Source organism: Dendropsophus ebraccatus, chromosome 9 (genome assembly GCF_027789765.1).
Source record: "Dendropsophus ebraccatus isolate aDenEbr1 chromosome 9, aDenEbr1.pat, whole genome shotgun sequence".
Lineage (NCBI taxonomy): Eukaryota > Metazoa > Chordata > Amphibia > Anura > Hylidae > Dendropsophus > Dendropsophus ebraccatus.
The window spans coordinates 85,979,706-86,001,351 of record NC_091462.1 but is presented as its reverse complement, the minus strand read 5'-3'; the positions used below and the strand labels follow the sequence as shown (position 1 = coordinate 86,001,351).

Sequence of the window (21,646 nt, the reverse complement as noted above, 5' to 3'; positions counted from 1 at the left end):
ATATAACCGCTTTGTATAATGGAAAAAAATACTCGGACAACTTATTTCCTCTACATTATCGTGGACAGAAAGCCAAATATTGAACAAAAATTTATCATGCAGCCATTTAAATCACAAAAAGCAAAGTTGGTGTGGAGATTACTTGAAATGGCAATAGAGTCTCTCTTCCCATGCTGTTTAGCTAAACAGCAGTCCTTTTATTTTTTGAGGCAATGGAAAAGCCTGGAATACGTGGGAGCAGTCATCCTACCCGTCACTTTGACTGCTCCAGTAAAGCCGGACCCGGAGCTGTGGAAACAGCTGATGCATTTAATAAAATTGACAATAACCTACAGTTACTAAAGCTACCGGTTCACTTCACCAAGGCCAGGTACCTCGGTGACACGTATCTGTCCTCTAAAATGACAAATAGTATCTTCTCACAAGGCCCATGAGATGATCCCTCAAAAAAATTAGCTTGAGGCCCATGAGGTTAGTACCTCGAAAAATTAGCTTGAAGCCCATAAAGTGAGCCCTCAAAAAAATTGTATAGAGGCCTATGAACTTTGGCCCATGAGGTGAGCCCTTAAAAACATTGTATAGAGGCCTATGAACTGAGGCCCATGAGGTGAGCCCTCAAAAACATTGCATAGAGGCCTATGAAGTGAGCCCTCAAAAAAACTGTATAGAGGCGTATGAAATTGTGAAGATGGCCCTTCAGGTGAGCCTTGTTAATTGTTTTGTTTTTTAAATGGCCCATTTCTATGGTAGTGGAGGAGGAGGAAATTATCTAAAGCTGAAACTTCACTTCTCAAGGCTTTCAACTGGTGGAGAAGCAAAGTCGGGGTCTATCCACTAGGCATTCATTTTGATGAGTGCCAGCTGGTCAGCACTGTCAATTGACAAGCAGCTGCGCTTATCTGTAATGATGCCTCCAGCTGCGCTAAAGACTCTTTTGGATAGAATGCTGACGGAATGGCAGACCAGCACCTTCAAGGCATATAATGAGAGTTTAAGCCACGTATCCAACTTGGAGACCCAATACGTGTAGGGCGCTGAGGGATCGGGGGATGGACAGGGTTGTGGTCGGCCAGGTACTCCCGTAACATCCGCCGATACTTGTCCCTCCTGTTCATACTAGGCCCTGCAGTGATGGTACTTTGGCGAGGGGGTGCCATGAACATGTCCCATACTTTGGAGAGTGTTCCCCTGGCGGTCTTGGACCTGATGGATGTTGTCTAGCTTTGGGATGAACTCTCTTCTCTGCCGCCAGCAATGAAAGGTGGGAATATCTCCATCATATTCTGCAGCAGTTCCCTCTGGTACTCATGTAGTCTGAAGTTCCTCTCCTCTACTGGAATGAAGGAGGAGGCATTATCTTTATACTGGGCAAAACCCCAGTATTTTTTGCTCCCCATTATGTGGACAACGCGTTTGTCCCTCAGAAAGCATCCCAACATAAACTCAGCCATGTGTGCCAGGCTGTAAATTGGCATCATTTCGCTGCCCCCACCAGAAGGATCGTACAATATTTTCTCCTCCTCTTCCTCATCTTCTCCCCATCCTTGCTGGACCAATGGGACACACACAACTGCACCTCTAGCCTCGCCGACAGTGTGGCCAAAAGCCTCCTCCTCCTCTTCTTCCTCCAGGAATCGACCCTAAGAAGCTGACAGGAGTGTAGTGTTGCTATCTAGCTCCATCACGTCTCCTCCTATCCTGGCCTCCTGTGCATGCAAGGCATTGTCCCTGATGGCGATGAGGGATTCTTTAACGACGCATAGGAGTGGGATGGTTACGCTTACTATGGCATCGTTGCAGCTGACCCTCTCGGTGGACTCCTCGAATACCCTTAAACTTCGCATAAGTTTGCCATCCATGGCCACTCATGGTTGGCAAACTGAGGGAGCTGAATTGAAGGCTCCTGTGGGTTTTGGAGTCGGTATTCCATGAGAGCTTCCTGCTGCTTACACAACCTGGACAACATATGATATGTAGAATTTGACATCGCACTACAGCCGGTGTTCGGACAAATGCAGATGTTTTTGGAGCTTTTTAAGGCTAGCAGCCACCACGGTGGACTTCCAAAAGTAGGTGCACAGGCGCCACACTTTCACCACTAGCTCTGATAGGTCGGGGTAGGTCTTTAAAGAGTGCTGCACCACCAAATTAAAAACGTGGGCCAGGTTTGGAACGTGATGGAGTTCTCCAAGCTCCACAGCTGCCACCAAGTTACGGCCATTATCACACACGACCATGCCTGGTCCCAGCTGCAGCAGCGGCTGCCTGCTGCAAGATGGCATCCTTGACCTCTGGGGTGCTGTGCTTCTCATCACCCAGGCTAATAAGCTTAAGCACAGCCTGCTGATGTCTCCCCATGCCAGTGCTGCAGCATTTCCTTGTCATTGATGAGGATGATTTTACAGAGAAGGAGAAGAGGGAGGGGTTGTCAGAGCCCGTGCTGGCAATCTTAGGCGGTGGAGGAGGGAGGCTGTCCCTGCCTGGGACCCAGTACCCGTTTCCACAACATTCATCAAGTGTGCCGTCAGTGATATGTAGCGTCCCTGGCCGCAAGCGCTTGTCCACGCGTCGGTGGTCAAGTGGACCTTCAGGATAACCAAGTAACTCAGGACCCGGCCAATGTTACGGGACACGTGCTGGTGCAAGGCGGGGATGGCACACCTGGAAAAGTAGTGGTGGCTATGGACAGAATAACAAGGTGCAGCAGCTGCCATCAGGTTATGGAAGGCTTGCGTCTCCACAAGCCTAAACGGCAACATCTTCATGGCCAGCAATTTGGAGATGTGGCAGTTTAAGGCTTGGGCAGAGGGGTAAGTAGAGGCATACTTACGCCTGCGATCAAATGACTGACTGATGGACAATTGTTGTGAAGAGGCACATGACAGTGCAGGCGAAGGAGCAGACACAGGCAGATGGCAAGGTGTCCTGGCTGGTGGTCTGTACTGTAGCGCTAGCGGAGAACAGGGAAAGAGCCCAGTGCTTTGCTTCCAGGTGACCCCGCATAGCTGAGGTGGTCAAGTTGCTCTTCTGTGAGCCTCTACCTATTTTTGAGTGACATAGCGTGCACGCCGCGCTCAGCTTGTCATCTGCGCAAACATTAAGAAACCTCCACACTAAAGAACTGCGTGACCTCAAGGGGGGAGCTTGGCATGACTGGCTGCTTCTAGAAAAAGCTTCGGCCCTGGTGACTCTGGCCTGCCTCCACTGACTTATCTGTCCTCTACCTCTGGACATCCCTCTGCCTCTTTTCGGCTTTTTTGGTGCGGCGCGGGCCTCCACACCTCCACTACTTTCCCCACTGGACATTACCCCTTGCCAGGTCGGGTCGTTCGCCTCATCGTCCAGTCCCTCCTTTTTCTATATCCTCACTCTGCTGCTTCTCTTGCACACTGACTTCAGGTTGCCGGTCCAAAACACCAAAATTAACTGGACATGGCAAATTCTCCAGATTTTGTGCATCGCTACAGATAAAGCCCTCATGTAGCTCCTGGGATTCATCAAGTATTTGAACACTGTCCAATTGATGAAAAGGACCCGAAAAGAGCTCCTCGGAGAGGGCAAGGGTGGGATTACTATGATGGACTAATTGTGCAGGTTTGGAGACATGAGTGTCAGAGTCTTGGCTAGCCTCGAGACTGGAGTGAGTGGATAAAGGACTGGAAGCACTCTCTGCCATCCATTGTAACACTTTGTCATGCTGATTGGGCCTCGACAGTTGTGTACCCCGCCCCCTGTACAACTGTCCTATAAAGCCAGGGATGGTGGATGCGTGCAATACTGGATGTCCCTTTGAAGCACGCGCTATATCCCCAGTCACTTGACCGCTGCTTGAAACCCCAGCAGAATTTCTGCGTCCCTGTCCTCTTCACTTTGCCCTATGCATTGTAGTAACCGTTTAACTTTTTTCAATAAAATTTAGCTGTACCAGAGTTTTTAATTCATCACACACACACAGTTTACAGTAGTATACCGGATATAGAATTGTTTTTACAACAATAGAAATAAAGGGCTGGTCAACGCCTTTCCTGGACGCACACTGCGCAAATCAAGATAACAGCTATATTATCCCACACATTGTATACAGTCATATACCGGATATAGAATTGTTTATACAACAATAGAAATAAAGGGCTGGTCAATGCCTTCTCTGGACGCACACTGCGCAAATCTGTAGTAGCAAGATAACAGCTATATTATCCCACACACTGTATACACCTGTATGCTAGATATAGAATTGTTTTTACAACAATAGAAATAAAGGACTGGTCAATGGCTTCTCTGGACGCACACTGCGCAAATCTGTAGTAGCGAGATAACAGCTATATTATCCCACACACTGTATACACCTGTATGCTAGATATAGAATTGTTTTTACATCAATAGAAATAAAGGGCTGGTCAAAGCCTTCCCTGGATGCAACAGAGCGCAAATCTGTAGCTGCAAGATAACAGCTATATTATCCCACACAAACTGTATACAGCTGTATACACTATCAGTGGGTATTCACACTGTGTATACACACTGCCTATGTCACAACAGCTTGTAAATGTCAGTTTTTCTTTAGTTTTAGCCCTAACAAGGGCTTTTGGGGGTCCCTTCCTACCTACCTTTGCCTAAAACGCCTTGACTGGAAGCAGACTGCACAAATCTGTAGTAGCAAATTAACAGCTAATATCCCACACACACTTTATACAGCTGTATACACTATCATTCGGTATACACACTGTATATACACACTGCCTGTGTCACAACAGCTTGTAAATCTCTGTTTTTCTATAGTTTTAGCCCTTTAGGGCTTTTGGGGGTCCCTTCCTACCTAACTTCACCTAAAACCTTCCTCTCCCTGCTTTACAGTCTGTCCCTCTCTAGCTCCAACCAGTCGAATGCCCCAAATATTGTACTATTCGATCGAATAGCTGTTTGATCGAATAGTATTCGCTCATCTCTAAAAAAGACTAAAGATATGCAGCATATGGACAATATTCCTGACTGCACTGTGTTATGTCTGTCTGTATGTCCTTTGATATATTAGGTTTGTTGTTATCAACAACCAATAACTATATTATTATTATTTTTTTATTTTTTTTACTACTACTACTACTACTACTACTACTACTACTATTATTATTATTATTATTATTATTATTATTATTATTATACCTGGGATTTGGTGATATTGACCAGTGAATAGATGTGGTTAATCAGGCTTGAGTTCCTGTAGTCTAAAGCAGATGCATCTGTTAATACCAGGATGAAAGAATTGGGTGGGGAGTTTTCCAAAGCCAGTTCAAGTCCATGCATTGCCAGCTCTGGACAATCTCCACCTCCATTGGCCACCAGGCTGCTGAAGAAATCTGCAAACTGTTGTTTTGATTTGGTTATTCTTACAGGTCCATAAGCTGTGAAAGCAATGAGGAAAATAATTACAATACTGTTAGTGTGTGTTAACAAGTTCAGATTTGCAGATAATTGCAATTATTAAAGAGGTATTCAAGGAAAATTTAACTTTTCCCCTATCCACAGAATTGGGAAAAAGTAGGAGATTGCGGCGGGTCCGACCCCTGTACGTGGTGGTGATTTAAAGAGTTTTTCCGGGGAAAATTAACTTGTCCCATTTCCACAGGCTAAGGGACAAGTAAGAGAATATAGGAGGTTTGACCTCTGTGCCTCGTATCGGGCCCCGGATTCTTTGTTATGAATAGAGCCGAGGGTATAGCATGTGACACGCGGCTCTATTCATACTTATGGAGCTGCCGGAAAGAGTTTTTCCTTTTTTCCTTCACTCTTCTCCTTCTCTGGCAGCTCAGTGGGAATGAACAGCTATAGTGAAACCTGGAACTTCCTTTTTATTCATATTATATATGTAGTATCTATGGGAAACCCACAAAGGAGAATGCAAAAGGTATAGGAGATCCAATTATGTCCAAACTATTAACAAGTTTTAAAAGGCTATATATGCATTAAATAAATGTTGTCTCAATCTAACAGTTTTGGCATGACATATCATCTGATGTGTATGGGGGTGTCCTGACTTCCCCCTGAGAGCAGATGCTTAGGAGAAGGAGGATCGGGGATTTTTTTTAATGTACTTATCACTTGTTCCAGTGAGAGACTAGAAGCTGCCATAATATCTTATCCCCTCTTCTATTATAGGATAGTCAGAAGGAATAGATGTCGCCTAAATTAATGTTTGTTCACTGTATCACACTTGACTCCCTTTAAGCTTTTTCTCTTCTCTATCTTCTCTTCTTAATGTCTTTTCTTTCAGTTTTCTCCTTCCTTTGTCTTCCTGTTCCTGTTCTTTCATTGTTCTTAACTTTTCTTTTCTATACTATACTATTACTATTTAAAGAACATATGTAATTGGTGAGGTCAGGCAAAGGTGTACCGCGCCTGATTAAGCACATAAAAAATTCTCATAGGGGAGATACCAGCGTGTTACGCTTTCACGGTCTGGAAAGAGTTAATGAGTTTTAATCTCTCTTTATTAATTTTTTTTTTTTAAAGACAATCAATACAAACAAATTGAGGACAGAACATTTCCAAATACATCTAACAATATTGATTCTAACCACTAGAGGTGAACACCCCGCCTACCTCTCAGCTAGCTTTTATTGTTCCATCCCCACACATATCCCCACCACCACCACCACCACCACCTTAAAGGAAAAAAAAAACACTCCCTCCCTCAGTCCAACAGAGACTGCATATATTGTGACCCCAAAATTTGGTTCTATGAATCCCATATCCCCTGGGTGTCATTACATCCTCCCCCCTTTTCTGCTATTAATTCCTCCATCCTCTGAATTATATTAACCTCATGGATCCACTCCACTACTGTAGGTGGATCTTTGTTTTTCCATCTCTTAGGAATGTTCGAGCGGCAACTAAGAAGTGCCGCAACAACCCTTTCTTTATAGAAAGCCACGACCCGGGGATAATAGACAACAAGGCCACTTTGGGGGACCTTTCTATAACACTTCCGGTTACCCTATCAGACACATCAAAGATCCTGTTCCAGAATGACCGGATTAAAGGGCAATCCCACCAAATATGGAGAATTGTCCCCCTTCCTGCTCCACAACGCCAACAATCCTCAGGTATCTCCGGATGAATTGAATGTAATAAAGCAGGGCACCTATACCACCTCGAGAGCAACTTATAGTTCCTCTCCTGCAGTGGACATCCTGTGGGAAAATCCAAATGCTTTATTCCATTCCTCCTCAGCGATAGGAATCTGCAGCGCCCTTTCCCAGGACCCAACATAGGGAACTGATTCTAATAAAACAGAATACAAAATGTGAAAGTGTATGTGTAGGGGTTTCTTTTTGCAAAAATAATTTTTCTAGTGCAGTGGGTTTCGCCCCCAGGGAACTTTTAAATCTCAAACATAGGAAAGTAATTGATTATAAGCAAACCAGGAGATAAACACCCCCGGCGTCTGTGCTCGTAAAGTATCTAAACTAGGAAGTGATTCCCCCCCCCCAATATGTGATAAAATCTAGTGTCATCTTCCTTATCCCAGCCCATAAACCTATTTTCTAATAGAGCTGGAGGGAAGGAGGGATTATCAAAAAGTGGAGTTAAAGGTCCATTTACCGTGATAATTTTATTATTTTCTGTGCGTCTATCCCATAAGGAAAAAACCTTATCGGAAAAAAAGGAAGATTTCATATTTTTGTGGCCTATCTATCCGTGAAAACCCATGGTAATTTATATAGTTGAGGGTGAACTAAAGAGGCCTCTATATACTATACTATTACTATTTAAAGAACATATGTAATTGGTGAGGTCAGGCAAAGGTGTACCGCGCCTGATTAAGCACATAAAAAATTCTCATAGGGGAGATACCAGCGTGATACGCTTTCACGGTCTGGAAAGAGTTAATCACCATTAGACTCTCCTAAAGAGAGAATCTTTATGGATAAAAAGTCTGGAAGCAACTGGTCCCCTTGGTTTAAACAAGAGGAATGATTTGAGTGTTTTTTTTTATGGTGCTGTTCCCATTGTTTTTTAATGGTTAATATGTGTTGATCACGTGCACTTACCTGGAATGTATTTCAGGCACCTCCTCTCACCTGGATGCTCACTCCTGGCCAGTAGAAGGGGTGGAGCCCCATAACGGCCGTAGCCTTAAGAGACGCATCCTGCACCCTGTACTATCCCCTCCCTGCACCATGTTGATCAGACAAATAAAGTTTGAGGATTTTGTTCATCTACTATTTGATTACTATTACTACACTATACAATTTTATACTATAGAATATACTATACCATAGTTAGAGAATTCTTTTCTTATAGAATTTTATGTCTTACTGGTAAATTTTGGCACTTTGCGCCTTTCTGAGATTTATGATTTTTTTTTTTAGCAATAATACTGACATGCGACATAAGATATAGGGATGAGCTAACCGGCTAAGGTTCGGGTTCGTATGAACCTGAACTCTCGGCTTTTGATTCCCGCTGTCTGCCCGCTCCGTGGAGCGGGTGGATACAGCCTGAGGACCGCCTAGAAAACTGGGATACAGCCTATGGCTATGGCTGTATCCCAGTTTTCCAAGCGTTCCTCAGGCTGTATCTACCCTCTGCACAGAGCGGACAGACAGCGGGAATCAGAAGCCAAGAGTTCAGGTTCATACGAACCCAAACCTCGTCCGGTTCGCTCATCTCTAATAAGATAAAACAAGAATGTAAAATCCATCACTGCAATGTAAACCAAGAGACAGTCAAAGTAACATACTTGGGTCATTGAACTCCACCATGGTATACTGCCGAACACCACATGGGAACCTGGCGGTCACACGGTCCAGTAGCCAACTATTGACACTCTTCAGCTGTATAAAATCGTCAGACATTGATCCTGTAGTGTCCACCAAGTAAGTGAGGGAGGAAGACTCTAGAGGAGATAGGGGAATAATAATCAGTCTATACTATCATGTTCATAACATAGATGTCAATCTCTTGGTCACCTCTTAAAAGTAAAAATTTCAATATATTTTTTTTAACTTGCCAGTATGTGAATGTGATGTCCCTTTTCATAATTACATTGTTATTTTACGAACCAAAAACATGTCCCAAATAAAAAAAACAAAAACAGAACGATAGATGTTAATCAAGTTTAACTTATTTCAGATTTTGCTGGGTCATACCAAAATCCTTTTCAGCAGAGATAGCTACTTTTGATTTATAAGGAAAGAAAAAATCTCAACCCACACGTCCATTTGATAAATTACCTGGGTCAAACCATATCCATGTTATGACACATGTACAATAAATATAACAGAAAAACTTTGCTCTTTAATTCTCTCGGTAAGGGTATGTGCACACAATGAAATCCGGGCGGATCTCCCGCAACAGATTCTGCCGTTTGCTCCCGCTCGCATCTGTGCGCATCTCCATTTATGCCATAGACTCCATTCCGCCATCCGCCCAAAGTATGAACCTGTTTGTTCTGTGGGTGGACGGCGGAATCCACCCGACTATAGAATGGAGTCTATAGCATGGGCGGAGATGCGGCAGAATCCATGGCAGGTGATCTGCCCAGATTTCTCAGTGTGCACATACCCTAGTCCCTTTTACAAGCATTTGACCTCTGCACAGATCAAAATAATAAATTTAAAGTAAAAAAAAAAAAGGGGGGGGGGACTCTTCTTAATAGCATTGATATGAAATTGCCTTTGTAACTCCCAATCAAAATTACACTTTTGGTTATAGAAAATCAATCTGTTTAATAACAGATATTACCAGATTCCTAGATATCTACCATAAGGAACACAGTTTGACCCAACATGTCTATTACATGCCCATTGTTTAGAAATATGTGCCCCATTTCCCCTCTAACTGACCCCAACTTATCATCAGGAATATTTTAAGAAAAAAGTTGCAAACAGCAGGCAACTCCGTTCATGTAACCAAAAAATATTCAGAATTTAAGGTTATCAGACAGTCATGCAGTCATAAAGTACATTTATTTGATTTCACACTTTGTTAAAAAAAAAAAAAAGAAACAACATTCTAGTAGTTGTGAACATGTCTTACCGGTGTACACATCACAAGTTCTCCCAGCAGTAGTGGTGCCGTTACCTGTAGAGGTGTAAACGTCATTAACCATCGATATAAACACAAAATGAAGTAAATATAATTCCCCAAAGGCTAGAACAAACATACTTCATGGAATATAGTAATATTGGTAAAATACATACACACTACTACCTGTACCATATGTCTATGGATTTATCCGCAAATGTGGCCCCTCTGCTGCATGAGAACATACCAGTATTATAAAAGTCATAGCACTATTCATCACCTTTGATTCATGTAATACTTGCCAACACATACAGTACAGGTTGTATATCCATCTGTTATACATTGTACACTCACCACTGCCGTATCCAGTCGTTGTTCTTGCTGTTGTGTTGTAGTAGCCCCCTATTGTTACAGTATAGAAAGGTCAAATATAGCAGATGCAGGATGTTAATCTTTAAGGTGATAACAAATTAGGTTCTACATTTTGCACTCACATATTGATCTTGCTGCAATGAGTTGGAAGATGAGGGTCATACATAGATACATGGTTATATTAAGAACTGAGTTTCTTGGTGCGTACAGCACGGTCTACTCAATATAAGACGTCTCTTGTCCTAGTCTCTGTGAAGACTGGAGCTCAGTATAAGCAGCTTTTATAGTTTAGACAGGGAACCACCATTCACTGGACATGTATTGTAATCATATTATTTTTCATGTATTTCTTTGTCCCTGGATTTCCCTACAAAAGTACAGCCCTTTGAATGAGTTTCTACCCAATTGGTTAAATGCAGAGACAATAGCACTAAAGTATTGATAACCTACATTGTTTTGCTAAAAAAAAATATACATAATAATTTACTGTATCTATGTCTATGCCCAGTAGCAGATTAAATGGACCCTGGGCCCTGGGCAGTTCACCCAACCTGCGCCCCCACGCCCAAGGCACAGGAACAATGGCATTGTGCCCTAAAGTGACAGGCTTGCTCGCATCTGTGTGCCATATTTGCATGCTATATATAGTAGATGGCACCCTCTGTGCATCCCCCATACAGTATATTATATAGATCCCTGTATAGGTCCCCCTATAGTAGATGGCACCCTATGTGCATTTCCCATATAGTAGTCACTGTGTTGGTCCCCCTATTGAAGATCACCCCCTGTGTAGGTTTCCCTTGAGTAGATGGTTTGCTTTGTAGGTCCCTCTACAATAGAAAGCCTTTGGTGCAGCCCCTATAATAGATGGCCCCCTGTGTAGGTCCCCCTATAATACATGGCCCCCTGTGTTCCCCCCTTTTAGTAGATTGCTCATGTGTAATCTCCCCTTTAGTATATGACCCCCTGTGTAGTCATGTGTAATCTCCCCTTTAGTATATGACCCCCTGTGTAGTCCCCCTTTAGTAGATGCCCCCTGTGTAGTCCATAGCACGCTGCATAGTCACCCCTTAAGTAAATGGGCCCCTCTGTAGTCCATGGCCCCTGTGTCCCCTCTTTAGTCAATAGTCCCCTTTGTTGCTCCCTTAAAGTAGATAAATAGGAAAGAAATGAACAAAACTCACCTCTTAAACATCACTGCAGGTCTCCCAATGATGTTCTCCCAGCCCTGTCCTCCCCAGTTCTTTCTTCCGGCACAGGCAGCGTGTGGTAAAGACGTTGCCTGACACTGGAAATTCTGGACACCCAGTAGCGTAATTTGGTGGGGGCAGACGGGGCGCAGCTCCCGGGCCCACACAGGCAGGAGGCCTACTGAAGATTTGGCCAGTTAATGCTGTCCGCAAAAGCTATTGCTTTTGCAGATAGACTTAACAAATGTCTATTGGCTGTAGGTGGTCACTGGCCAGCAACCAGTGCTCCTGGGGGGCCCACACGGCTACTGAATGTTGTGTCTGACCATTTAGCAGTATGCGATTGTATGCAAGGAGAATATACAGTTGAATGCAGCAGGAAGATTGACAAGGCGAGGAGAGCATTGGCTCTCCCCCCTGCTAATCACTGTTGTGGCAAGAGGCTGTTCCCTCCCTTAGAACTGTGGAACATGGGTGATGTCACTCATGCGCTCAGAGAGCAGGGAGAGAAATGACATGAAAAGACTACAGTACTGCAACCACACAGCAGGTAAGTATAGCTTTTTTTCTTTAGTTATAGAGGAGGAGACCTATGTGGGTGGGTGGGGCAAACTCCTGGGAAGGATATTATCTATGGGAGTTGGGGTATGGGATGTGCTGGCTAACTGAAAAGGGGGTACTTAATTTGGAGGTACACTCTACTCACGGTGGTGGTGGTGGGGGGGGGGGGGGTTGTCTAACCACCAGGTGGATTACCAGGAATATTACTGCTGAGGGAGGGGGTGTCTGCATGGGGAATACATACCAGGGGGATTACCTACATGAGATGGTGCTGGAGGGGATGCCTACATGGAGGATACTACCTTTTTGGGGGAGTTGGCTGCACAGAGAGGTCTAAATGCTAGATAGATGCACAGGGGGGAGTCTAACTTTTATATGAGGGCACAGAGGACCCTAACTACTTCAGAAACAGAGAAACTGAAGTTCAACTTGAAGGTACAGATTCCTGACTACTATATGGGGGTGCACAGGAAGGGTCTATCTTCTATATGGAGGAATAAGGAGGGATAATGTACTATGTTAGGGCATAGATGGTGGCCTTTTTACTGTTTGAGAGCATAGAGGGACCCTGCAAACTATATGAGGGCTAAAATTGGGTCTAAATACTACATGGAGGCATAAATTGTCTGCTCTCATATACCCTGTACACCATGATTATCGGGGCTGATTTCTCCTACATTTTAATGTATTGACATGTATTGTTTCTATGAATTAGTAAATTAATTATTCCATTTAGTTATGTTGCAGTAGTCTTGCTTTTTTGCATATCGAATATTTAGTATAGTTGCCTTTAACTGCATGGGACTATTTATTGTTAGTACCCAGCATTTGTACTATACTTTACTCTATTGGTACTGCGTGTATACCCTTCGGATATTCCTAATTTGGTCATTGACCATCAGCTATGGTGTAGTCCTTATGCTGCCCAATAGATATTAGACAGCTAGATATGAGATAAAGAGATAGAAGAATGGATGGATGGCTGATTAGAAAACAAAAACAGCGCCATAGCTTCCTATGTTGTCTCTTTCAGGGTACGTTCACACCTACCGGATCCGCAGCGTATTTTCTGCTGCGGATCCGCAGCAGATTTCATTTAAATAACTGAACACAGCATCAAATCTGCAGCATCAAATCTGCTGCGGATCTGCTGCAGATCTGCTGCGGATCCTGTATGTGTGAACGCACCCTTAGTTGAACTGAGCTGCACTACCACATCCAAGCTTTAGAGGAGAGTGGCGCTGTTTCTGGAAAAAGGCAGCTATGTTTTTGCAAGGCTTGATAGCCCCTTTAATTTTTACATGGTTATATATGTGAAATATATTGGTGTATATGGGGGGATTTATTATTATATAATTATGCAAACTTGGAATCCAGCAGTCTGATTTCCATTCTTTTGCTTGAACCTCAGAGTGCTGCAGCTTTCTTAAAAGATTTTACAGTACACACCTTAAGGATGGGGGGGGACTATAAAGGACATTTAAAGTGTCACTGTCAGTAAAAAAAAGCATATAAAAAAAAGCATAGAGCATAGACAGCGGGAACGGGCGCCTATTTACAAAAATGGACCCTGCCACCAGGATCTCCGCACCAGTACCAACGAAGTGATATTTAAAACATCATTAATTAACATAAGTGGTACATTCGCTTTATTGCAAGGAATGGACACATCTTTTGAATAAAGAAGCAGCTTAGCAATAGTGTTATTAATTGAATCTCCAATTCAAGAACTCACCTTAATAATCCCTTATATTCCTGGTTCCCAGAATGGTAAAGGTCCCCATACACCTTATACTATTTACAGAATCCATTGCTTGTGGAGGGTTCCGCCATTAGTAAAAAATGTATGGGAGTCTCCTGAGACTCCACCAACAGATTATAGAATTTCACTGTCTGAGCCCTTTGTTAATAGAGAGATAAGCTGCCACCAGAGCTCATTGGCTGCAGCTTAGACCTCCCCATAGAGAACACATTAATGTTTATTCATGTGTATGGGGAGGGCAGAAGAGATAACTGTCGGCTAAATGATCGTTACTAAGGGTAAATTCACACGGGCGGATCTCGTGCGGATTTCGTGCGTGAGACTCCCGGCAGATCCACCCGTGTGAATTTACCCTAAAGATGTATGGTCACTAGAGATGAGCGAACCGGGTTCGGGTTTGAGCCGATCCGAACCCGAACGTTCGGCATTTGATTAGCGGGGGCTGCTGAACTTGGATAAAGCTGTAAGGTTGTCTGGAAAACATGGATACAGCCAATGACTATTTCCATGTTTTCCACATAGCCTTAGGGCTTATTCCAACTTCAGCAGCCACCGCTAATCAAATGCCGAAAGTTCGGGTTCGGATGGACTCGAGCATGCTCCAGGTTCGCTCATCTCTAGTGGTCACCTTAAGTCTTTTGCCTTATTTAAGCTGTGCTCCAATGACTCCTGGAAGATATTAACAACTATTCTATATGAAACCAAATTCCTGCAGGTGATAAGATCAGAATATAGGAAGGAAAGACTCAATTATTTTACATCCCCCAGATGATGCATGGGCTCCTTAGGCCTATGGATCTGTCTAGGGCAACTAGACAGAGTTCACAGTGAGCTGGATATTGAAGTCCTCAATAATAGGCTTCTCCTGGCTTGCTCTTATGGTTGCCCAGGGGGGGGGGGAGGTGAAGACTTTTGACACGTACGTGAAATATGTCACATATTTTGTTAAATGAAAAAGCGTACCTCCAAAGCATAACTGTGACTAGGCATCTTTACCTGCCACCAGCAGATCAGGTAACTATGGATACAACCACCCGTGAGTTCCGTGCACAGGATTGTCGGCATGCCAACCAGGTAAAGCTGCCTAAAGACAGGTACGCTCCAGCAGATCCAAGCTGCTCTGGTATCTGTCACATGTAACTTACCTCTGGAGTCTTTGACAGATATATAGCAAGCTACTGTAGGCATCCTTGTGGCTCTTAGGAATAAAAAAATGCAAGTATTGTTCGACTCCATAACCCTATTTGGCTTATACACTAAAATTTAGAGAGTTTACATCCTGGTTTGTGACAATTGTATAGTTAGCTTATATTTTCTTTTATATGGATTATAAGCCAGCTATACATGCAGTATATTATTTCTGGAATGTTTTGCTGCTAGTTTTACATTGACATTTGATCTGACACCTGTTAAACACAGTCCTGTTTCCTGGACAGAGCTCAAGCAATAAAATTTTAACTTAGTCTGAACCTTTCATTTTGTAAATTGGTTATTTAAAAATAGCATATATTATTTTATTGCCTTTTCAAATAGTAATATAAAACATAACTCACCTCATATTGGCAACATCAGTTGATTCAAGTTCAACCTCCTGAGTTCAGTGCGGAGAGACTCATCTGCTGAGACAAAGTGCCAAACACAAGCCCCTTTCTAGTTTAGGGTATGTTAACACTGAGTTCCGCGGCGGAATTCTCCGCCTGCCTCAGTGTGTCATAGCATCTCTATGGGAGAGTGCACGCTCCTCCGCTGACTCCGCTCAAAGAAGTAACATATCCCTTCTTTAAGCGGAGAGGGGAGGAAGCGGACACATGCGCGCCCTCCTATTTACTCACTACAGGGCACTGAGCACGGCGGGAGTGCCGCAGTGGAATTCCACCGTATTCGCTCAGTGTAAAAATACCCTAACAGGGCTCATTGATGGAACTTGCTGGATGTTGGATGGTAACCTCAGCAATGCTAATGCCTAGTGTGAGCTGCATCGCTTTACGCTAAATTGTGGAGAGCAAGCAGGGCCCTATTTCCGGAGGTGCACTTTATGTCACTGTGCAGAAGCTAATTTTCAAAACTTACACTCAAATACTATTAGTGCCAGCCATAGGTGTGAGGTGCAGCGCTCCTTTCTCTCCATATCCATATCTTACTTGTCTCCCTTTTCTGAGTGCTAGCACTCTTCTGGTAAGACCCATGTCACCCCAACTAGTAGGAAGCTCCTGTGCACACATGGCAAGTACCTCCTAGTTTTCCCATTCTACCTGCTGGAGCAATGGTAGGTAGGAAGAACATGTTCACACTTGGGGTTTGGTCCTGTGACATTGGGGTTGCAGGGCCATTCTGTGGCCTCCCTTCCCTGCTTGCACTCGCTTTGCGGGGTTGGGGGTCACTGACTGACACAGTATTGAGTTAGTGTAGGGACTCAAAATATATACCAACATCCTGGCGTTGGTTTTAAATGTAGCCGAGAGGCATTCGTGTCAGCCATAGGTGTAAGGTGCAGCCCTCCTTTCTCTCCATGTCCGTATCTATTATCTGGTCTGCTGCACAAAGGAAATCAATGGATAATGACATCCCAGTAACTGCTTGCAATGTTTTTGGGGGGTTTTGTGTTTTGTTTTTGGGCTTGGAGAGCCCGTTTAATCCAAGCTCTGTCCCATAGTTCATTTGGCTGCTGATGCCTTTGTTTTCGTAAAAAAAAAAAATCTTTTTATTCTAGGGGCATAGTATCAAAAAGTTAGGTTCTATAGCATCTGTGCCCTACGCCTGCACCCCCTCTTCGCTTCGTGTAATAGGGCCTTTAGTCCAGTGGCATTCTTGAATTATTGCAAAGTGCTTCCTGTCTTTTGTTTTACACTAGATGGACTTATGGCCACTTACAGATAGCGGGCAGACAGGAAAGGGAAACTACAGCCTGCTCGAGGTGAGGAGGAGGCCACTTTCCCATACTAAAATATGCAAAAACATTAGGGTGTTCACGTGCAATTCGTACAATGTATGTGTGACTGCTGTGTAATGCATAGCTCCTTACAATACATACCATTTCCTTATTGCTTTCACAGTCTACCCTTCAATTACCTGTGCAGTAATAAAACCTATTGAATCAGAAGAAAAAAGGGTATTTGGTTTGTAATATGAGTAAGCACACAATCCTATGAACTCATGTTTACTGGATTTTCATTAAAAAAAAAAAAACATTTTGAATGCAAAATTCTCAATTTATGGTTCAGATTTTGTGTCAGCGATTAATCTGTCATCTTGTAATCACTGGGGATGTAGAATATTATATATAAGAGTTATACCTAAATATTAATGAAACCCAAAGTTTTATTATTTGCAGTTATATCTTTATGCAGTAAATACATGTTTTCTACAAGTTTACATCACTGAGTTTTGATACAATTTGCTGACACTAGGTCGGGACCTATTCTGATGGATATCTTTATTATGAAAAGGGAGGTTTTCAATAACGTGAGGAAAATCTGGCTTTTACCTCATGGAGATTTTTGTCTCCCTCAGCATTGTTGGATGATAGGCTGAACTGGATGGACGTTTATCTTTTTTTAGAGTGTATTAAATTTTACTTTTCCCCTATCCACAGGAACCCCTGTGGATTGTTGTGACCCGACTGTCGACTATTCTTTATTGTGTTTGTTTGTTTGTCTTGTTTTGTTTTCCGCCTAGCCAGTGCAGGGGTTGCCGCCTAGTTGCTCGCTGTCACCTAGGACAGATTGAGGCAAGTAGGCAGGGACAGTCTTGTCTGACTGAGCGACCTAACAAGAGACAAGACAAACGGCACATAAAAGAACCAAAAATCACATGTACAAAAAAATCATCAGAGATTACTTACTTCACCGCTACCAGCAGGGTCCCTGGAACGCCCAACACGTGTTTCGCTACCCAAAGCTTTGTCAGGAGCTATTAGGAGTAATTCTAAAAACACTGTGCAGCCATTAGTCACTGTATTCTGGGAGGGATTTTGTCCACATTTCTCAGCCCCACTGTTGGAAAGTACAGACTAAAAGTCTTACAAACTACAAAGGATAGAGCTCAGAGGTTGGCATATATTTAAAAAATTGCTGCTAAACTTCTAAGCCCTACAACATCCCAAAAAGTAAAAGGACCAGGTTTAATAAAAACACCCACCTTGCAGGGTTTTATCCTTGCAGGAGTCAAATATACAAAGAATGGCATGAACAAGGCAAAAAAATCTAGTGAATGGGGATCCTGAAGACGTACAGAAAACTACTCATCCACTACAGTGACTAGAAGAGGATGTGAATAATTGTCCAAATATTACTGTATGTCTGCACACACTACTCATCCTACCTTAGCACATAAAGGCTATAACAACAGTAGACCACTTCCAGTGCCATTGCTGTCTAAGAGGAACAGAAAGGCAAGACTTCTGGCTTATGGGAGAGTTAGAAATTGGCACAAGCCTCATAAATTGAGGAGTACTTCCTCCCAGGCATCAACACTTAGGGCACACACAGTAGGGCACAGTAGGGGGTCTCTAAGAGTTATGCCAGGCCAATATAATCCCTTCAAAACTTCTGTTTACCCAATGGCATGAGAACACTGTCAGCAGGACATTGCACCTTTCCATTTGGCTCATATAGTCATACATTAGTTCTAGAAAGTCTATAGCTTTAAATCCTATAGTGTTCACCAAAGTGGAACATGCTGCCCCCTGGGGGTGCTGGGATGAGTCAGGAGAATATAGTAGCCTTTGGTGCAAATGAAGGGCATTAAATGAAAATAAAAGGGTGGTAGAAGCAGAAAGAAAAAAAGAAAAACGTTTGTACATTTTGTCTGTGTAAAGATTTACTTTTTGTTTCCATGGAAATAAACAAAACTGAAGTTACGAACATGAGAGGTGATTGTGCTTGACATGTGCAGATACGTTGATGACGTCCCGAGCATGAGATCAGTCACATGCCTGGGAGGAGTCTAAAAGAAAAGGACTAAAGAATAGGAACAAACGATGTGCAGCAAGTTGCTTTTTGTTTTTCTTTCTAAAAATGGATTCAATTGCCCTTCTGTGCATATATCACCAAGATTCATGATCTGTTCATTACAAAATCTCTTGCTGGCTCTTATTGAAACTTGCTTACAACCATCTAACACTGCTTCCTCTGCTACTCTAACTTCTAGGTTCACACTGTTTTTTTGCAATCTGTTTTTTTTTCATCCATTTTTTGCAAAAAACGGATGAAAAAAAACGGATGCATTTGTGTGCATCCGTTTTGATCCGTTTTTTCATTCACTTCCTTGATAAAAAAAAAAAAAAAACAGATCAAAACTGGGGGATCAATTGCTTTTCCCCTATTTTTTAATTTTAAATACAAAGGGGGCATTTGGTTAAGGGGATAAAAGTAACCCATCTACCTAATATTGCTGTATTGTTCCTTCCATATGCAGTAAGTGCGAGCAGCTTTCCTGTCTCATGAGCAATTATTCCTGCAGAACAATATTAACAGCTTGTGGAATTTATATCACAATGAATTTCTCCAGTTTTGAATGACAAAAAAGGTAGAGAAAGCTAATAACTGCTTATCTGTAATAAAGCGGCCGACATATGTCTCTGTGAATGATGCGTCTCTTGCCTGCCATCTAGTGGTTAGAGTATGGTACTGCTGTGAACATTTTATCCTGATTTTACCAAAAGGTTGATATGGGTATGTTATTATTCTTTTCTAAATTAACTTCTTTTGGATTCTTTCAATTTGATGCTGCATTTACATGCTTGCCATTGCTGCTATGCATTTAGCACCCTTCTTGTCCTATAGTCTTTATACACAGAATAGGCAACAAGTGTCAGATCGCAGGAAGGTCGATGACTGGGAACCACTGTGAACTCCAGAACAGGGCCCTAAGGCCTTATTCACACGTTCAGTGATTTTTAAGGACCATGATTTACAGATGTAGCCATCCTAACCATGATTGCGTTAACGCATCGGCGCGTCACTGTAAAGGCCCTATTCCACCAACAGATCTGACAACAGATTATCTGCCAAAGATTTGAAGCCAAACCCAGGAACAGATTATAATCAGAGAACAGGTCATAAAGGAAAGACTGGGTTTCTCCTCTTTTCAAATCCACTCCTGGGTTTGGCTTCAAATCTTTGACAGATAATCTGTCGTCAGATCTGTTGGTCGAATAGGGCCTTAACCTTTCCCCATCAAAGATACTTCAACGCGATAAAGAAAATTCTAGGTTTTTACATGTGATGTTTACTCAGAAATGTACTCAGTCAGTACTACAACTCCTTCACTATGCACATGCAAATTGTGTATCAGTTTTGCTATTGAGAACCATGGAAAATGACATTCATTAACTGCAATTGATTTGCAGTCTGTGCGTAGGGAGGATGGTGGGAGTAGTAGTTAGTTCTTAATTATTCTTAATTTCTTCAGAGTTGCAGATCGTTTTGCACAATGTTTGCGCTCAATATGGTTTATATGCAGTGATGTTCTTCTCTGGAGGAAATGATTTAAAACTAACTACTACTCCCGTCATTCTCTCTATGCACTGACTGCAAATCAAGTGCAGTTAATGAATGTCATATTTTATGGTTCTGAATAGCAAGGCTTTTTTTGTCAATAGGGATCCTTGGTGATGGGTATAATACTTAATAAATCTTCCCATTGATCTCAATGGGAGCTGTGGTGTGATGGCTTGTCTTACAGTTGTCCTAGCTAGATCTGTAGTTCTGCTAGCTAGATCTGTGGAAAACCATCTGTGACTGCATCCATTTTTACATCCGTGTCCGTGTTTCCCACTGATGTTCATCACATTACCCCAGTATGTATTCCACCATGTGTAGGCACCATGCATGCTGAGCCTCCAACTGACAGCTACTGGCAGTGCATCTGGCAAGCCTAAACAACCCCCCCCCCAGACTAAGGCAGAACTTCAACCACCCCCATGCTAAGGAAAGCACCAGCACCTCCTGACCCCAGTAGCGAAAATAGGTGGGGGCAAAGGGGGCGGTCGCTCCCGGGCCCACTGAGGTCTCAGACAGTTAATGCTGTCTGCAAAATCCATTTCTTTTGCAGACAGCCTTAACACATGTCTGTAGTGGCCAGGGCCCCCAAGAAGCCAACAGCACCTGGCAATAGCGGGCCCCCTCAGCTGTCGGATGCTGCCCGGCCAGGGCTGAATCTTCTCCCTGCTTCTTCCTCACATGCTGCTGCTGGCCCCTCCCTCTCATACCACACTCTGTAGGACAGTGAGGGGGAGGGGAGAAGCAGCAGCGTGTGAGGAAGAAGCAGGGAGAAGATCCAGCCCTGGCCGGGCAGCATCCGACAGCTGAGGGGGCCCGCTATTGCCAGGTGCTGTTGGCTTCTTGGGGGCCCCAGCCACTACAGACATGTGTGGGGAGGGACCAGCAGCTGGAGGGATCCTGCCGTCCATGGCGGCCAGGGAGGGACTGAAGACGTCCAGCAGCAGCTGACAGTGAGTGAGGCTGCCGAGCGCTGGAAGGTGTCAGGTACTGTGAGAGGAGTGACAACACACAGACAGACACAGATACACAACCACCCACACCACTGACCAGATACACATATATATACACAGTGTGTGTGTGTGTATATATGTGACCAAGTGAGCAGCAGGGTATATAAGTGATAAGTGACCAAGTGACCAGCAGGATATATATATATTTCCCTTACGTCCCATTGGCATCACAACATATGGGGTAAATTCACCCCTGCGAGCCCCTGGGACGATAATGAAAAA

General features: G+C 43.3%; 1 protein-coding gene across 1 annotated transcript in view; it reads right to left on the bottom strand.

Annotated features, from left to right (window-relative positions):
* The window catches only part of LOC138800353 (uromodulin-like), a 33,441-nt gene extending 23,010 nt beyond the window's left edge, over positions 1-10,431 (bottom strand). Inside the window, exons 1-4 of the mRNA XM_069981963.1 lie at positions 10,381-10,431; positions 10,039-10,083; positions 8,741-8,896; positions 5,161-5,399 (exon numbers count right to left, since the gene is read on the bottom strand). Coding sequence (XP_069838064.1) covers positions 5,161-5,399; positions 8,741-8,855 — 354 coding nt within the window. The 5' untranslated portion in view covers positions 8,856-8,896; positions 10,039-10,083; positions 10,381-10,431. The remainder of the gene's footprint in view (positions 1-5,160; positions 5,400-8,740; positions 8,897-10,038; positions 10,084-10,380) is intronic.
* Positions 10,432-21,646: the final 11,215 nt, after the last annotated feature.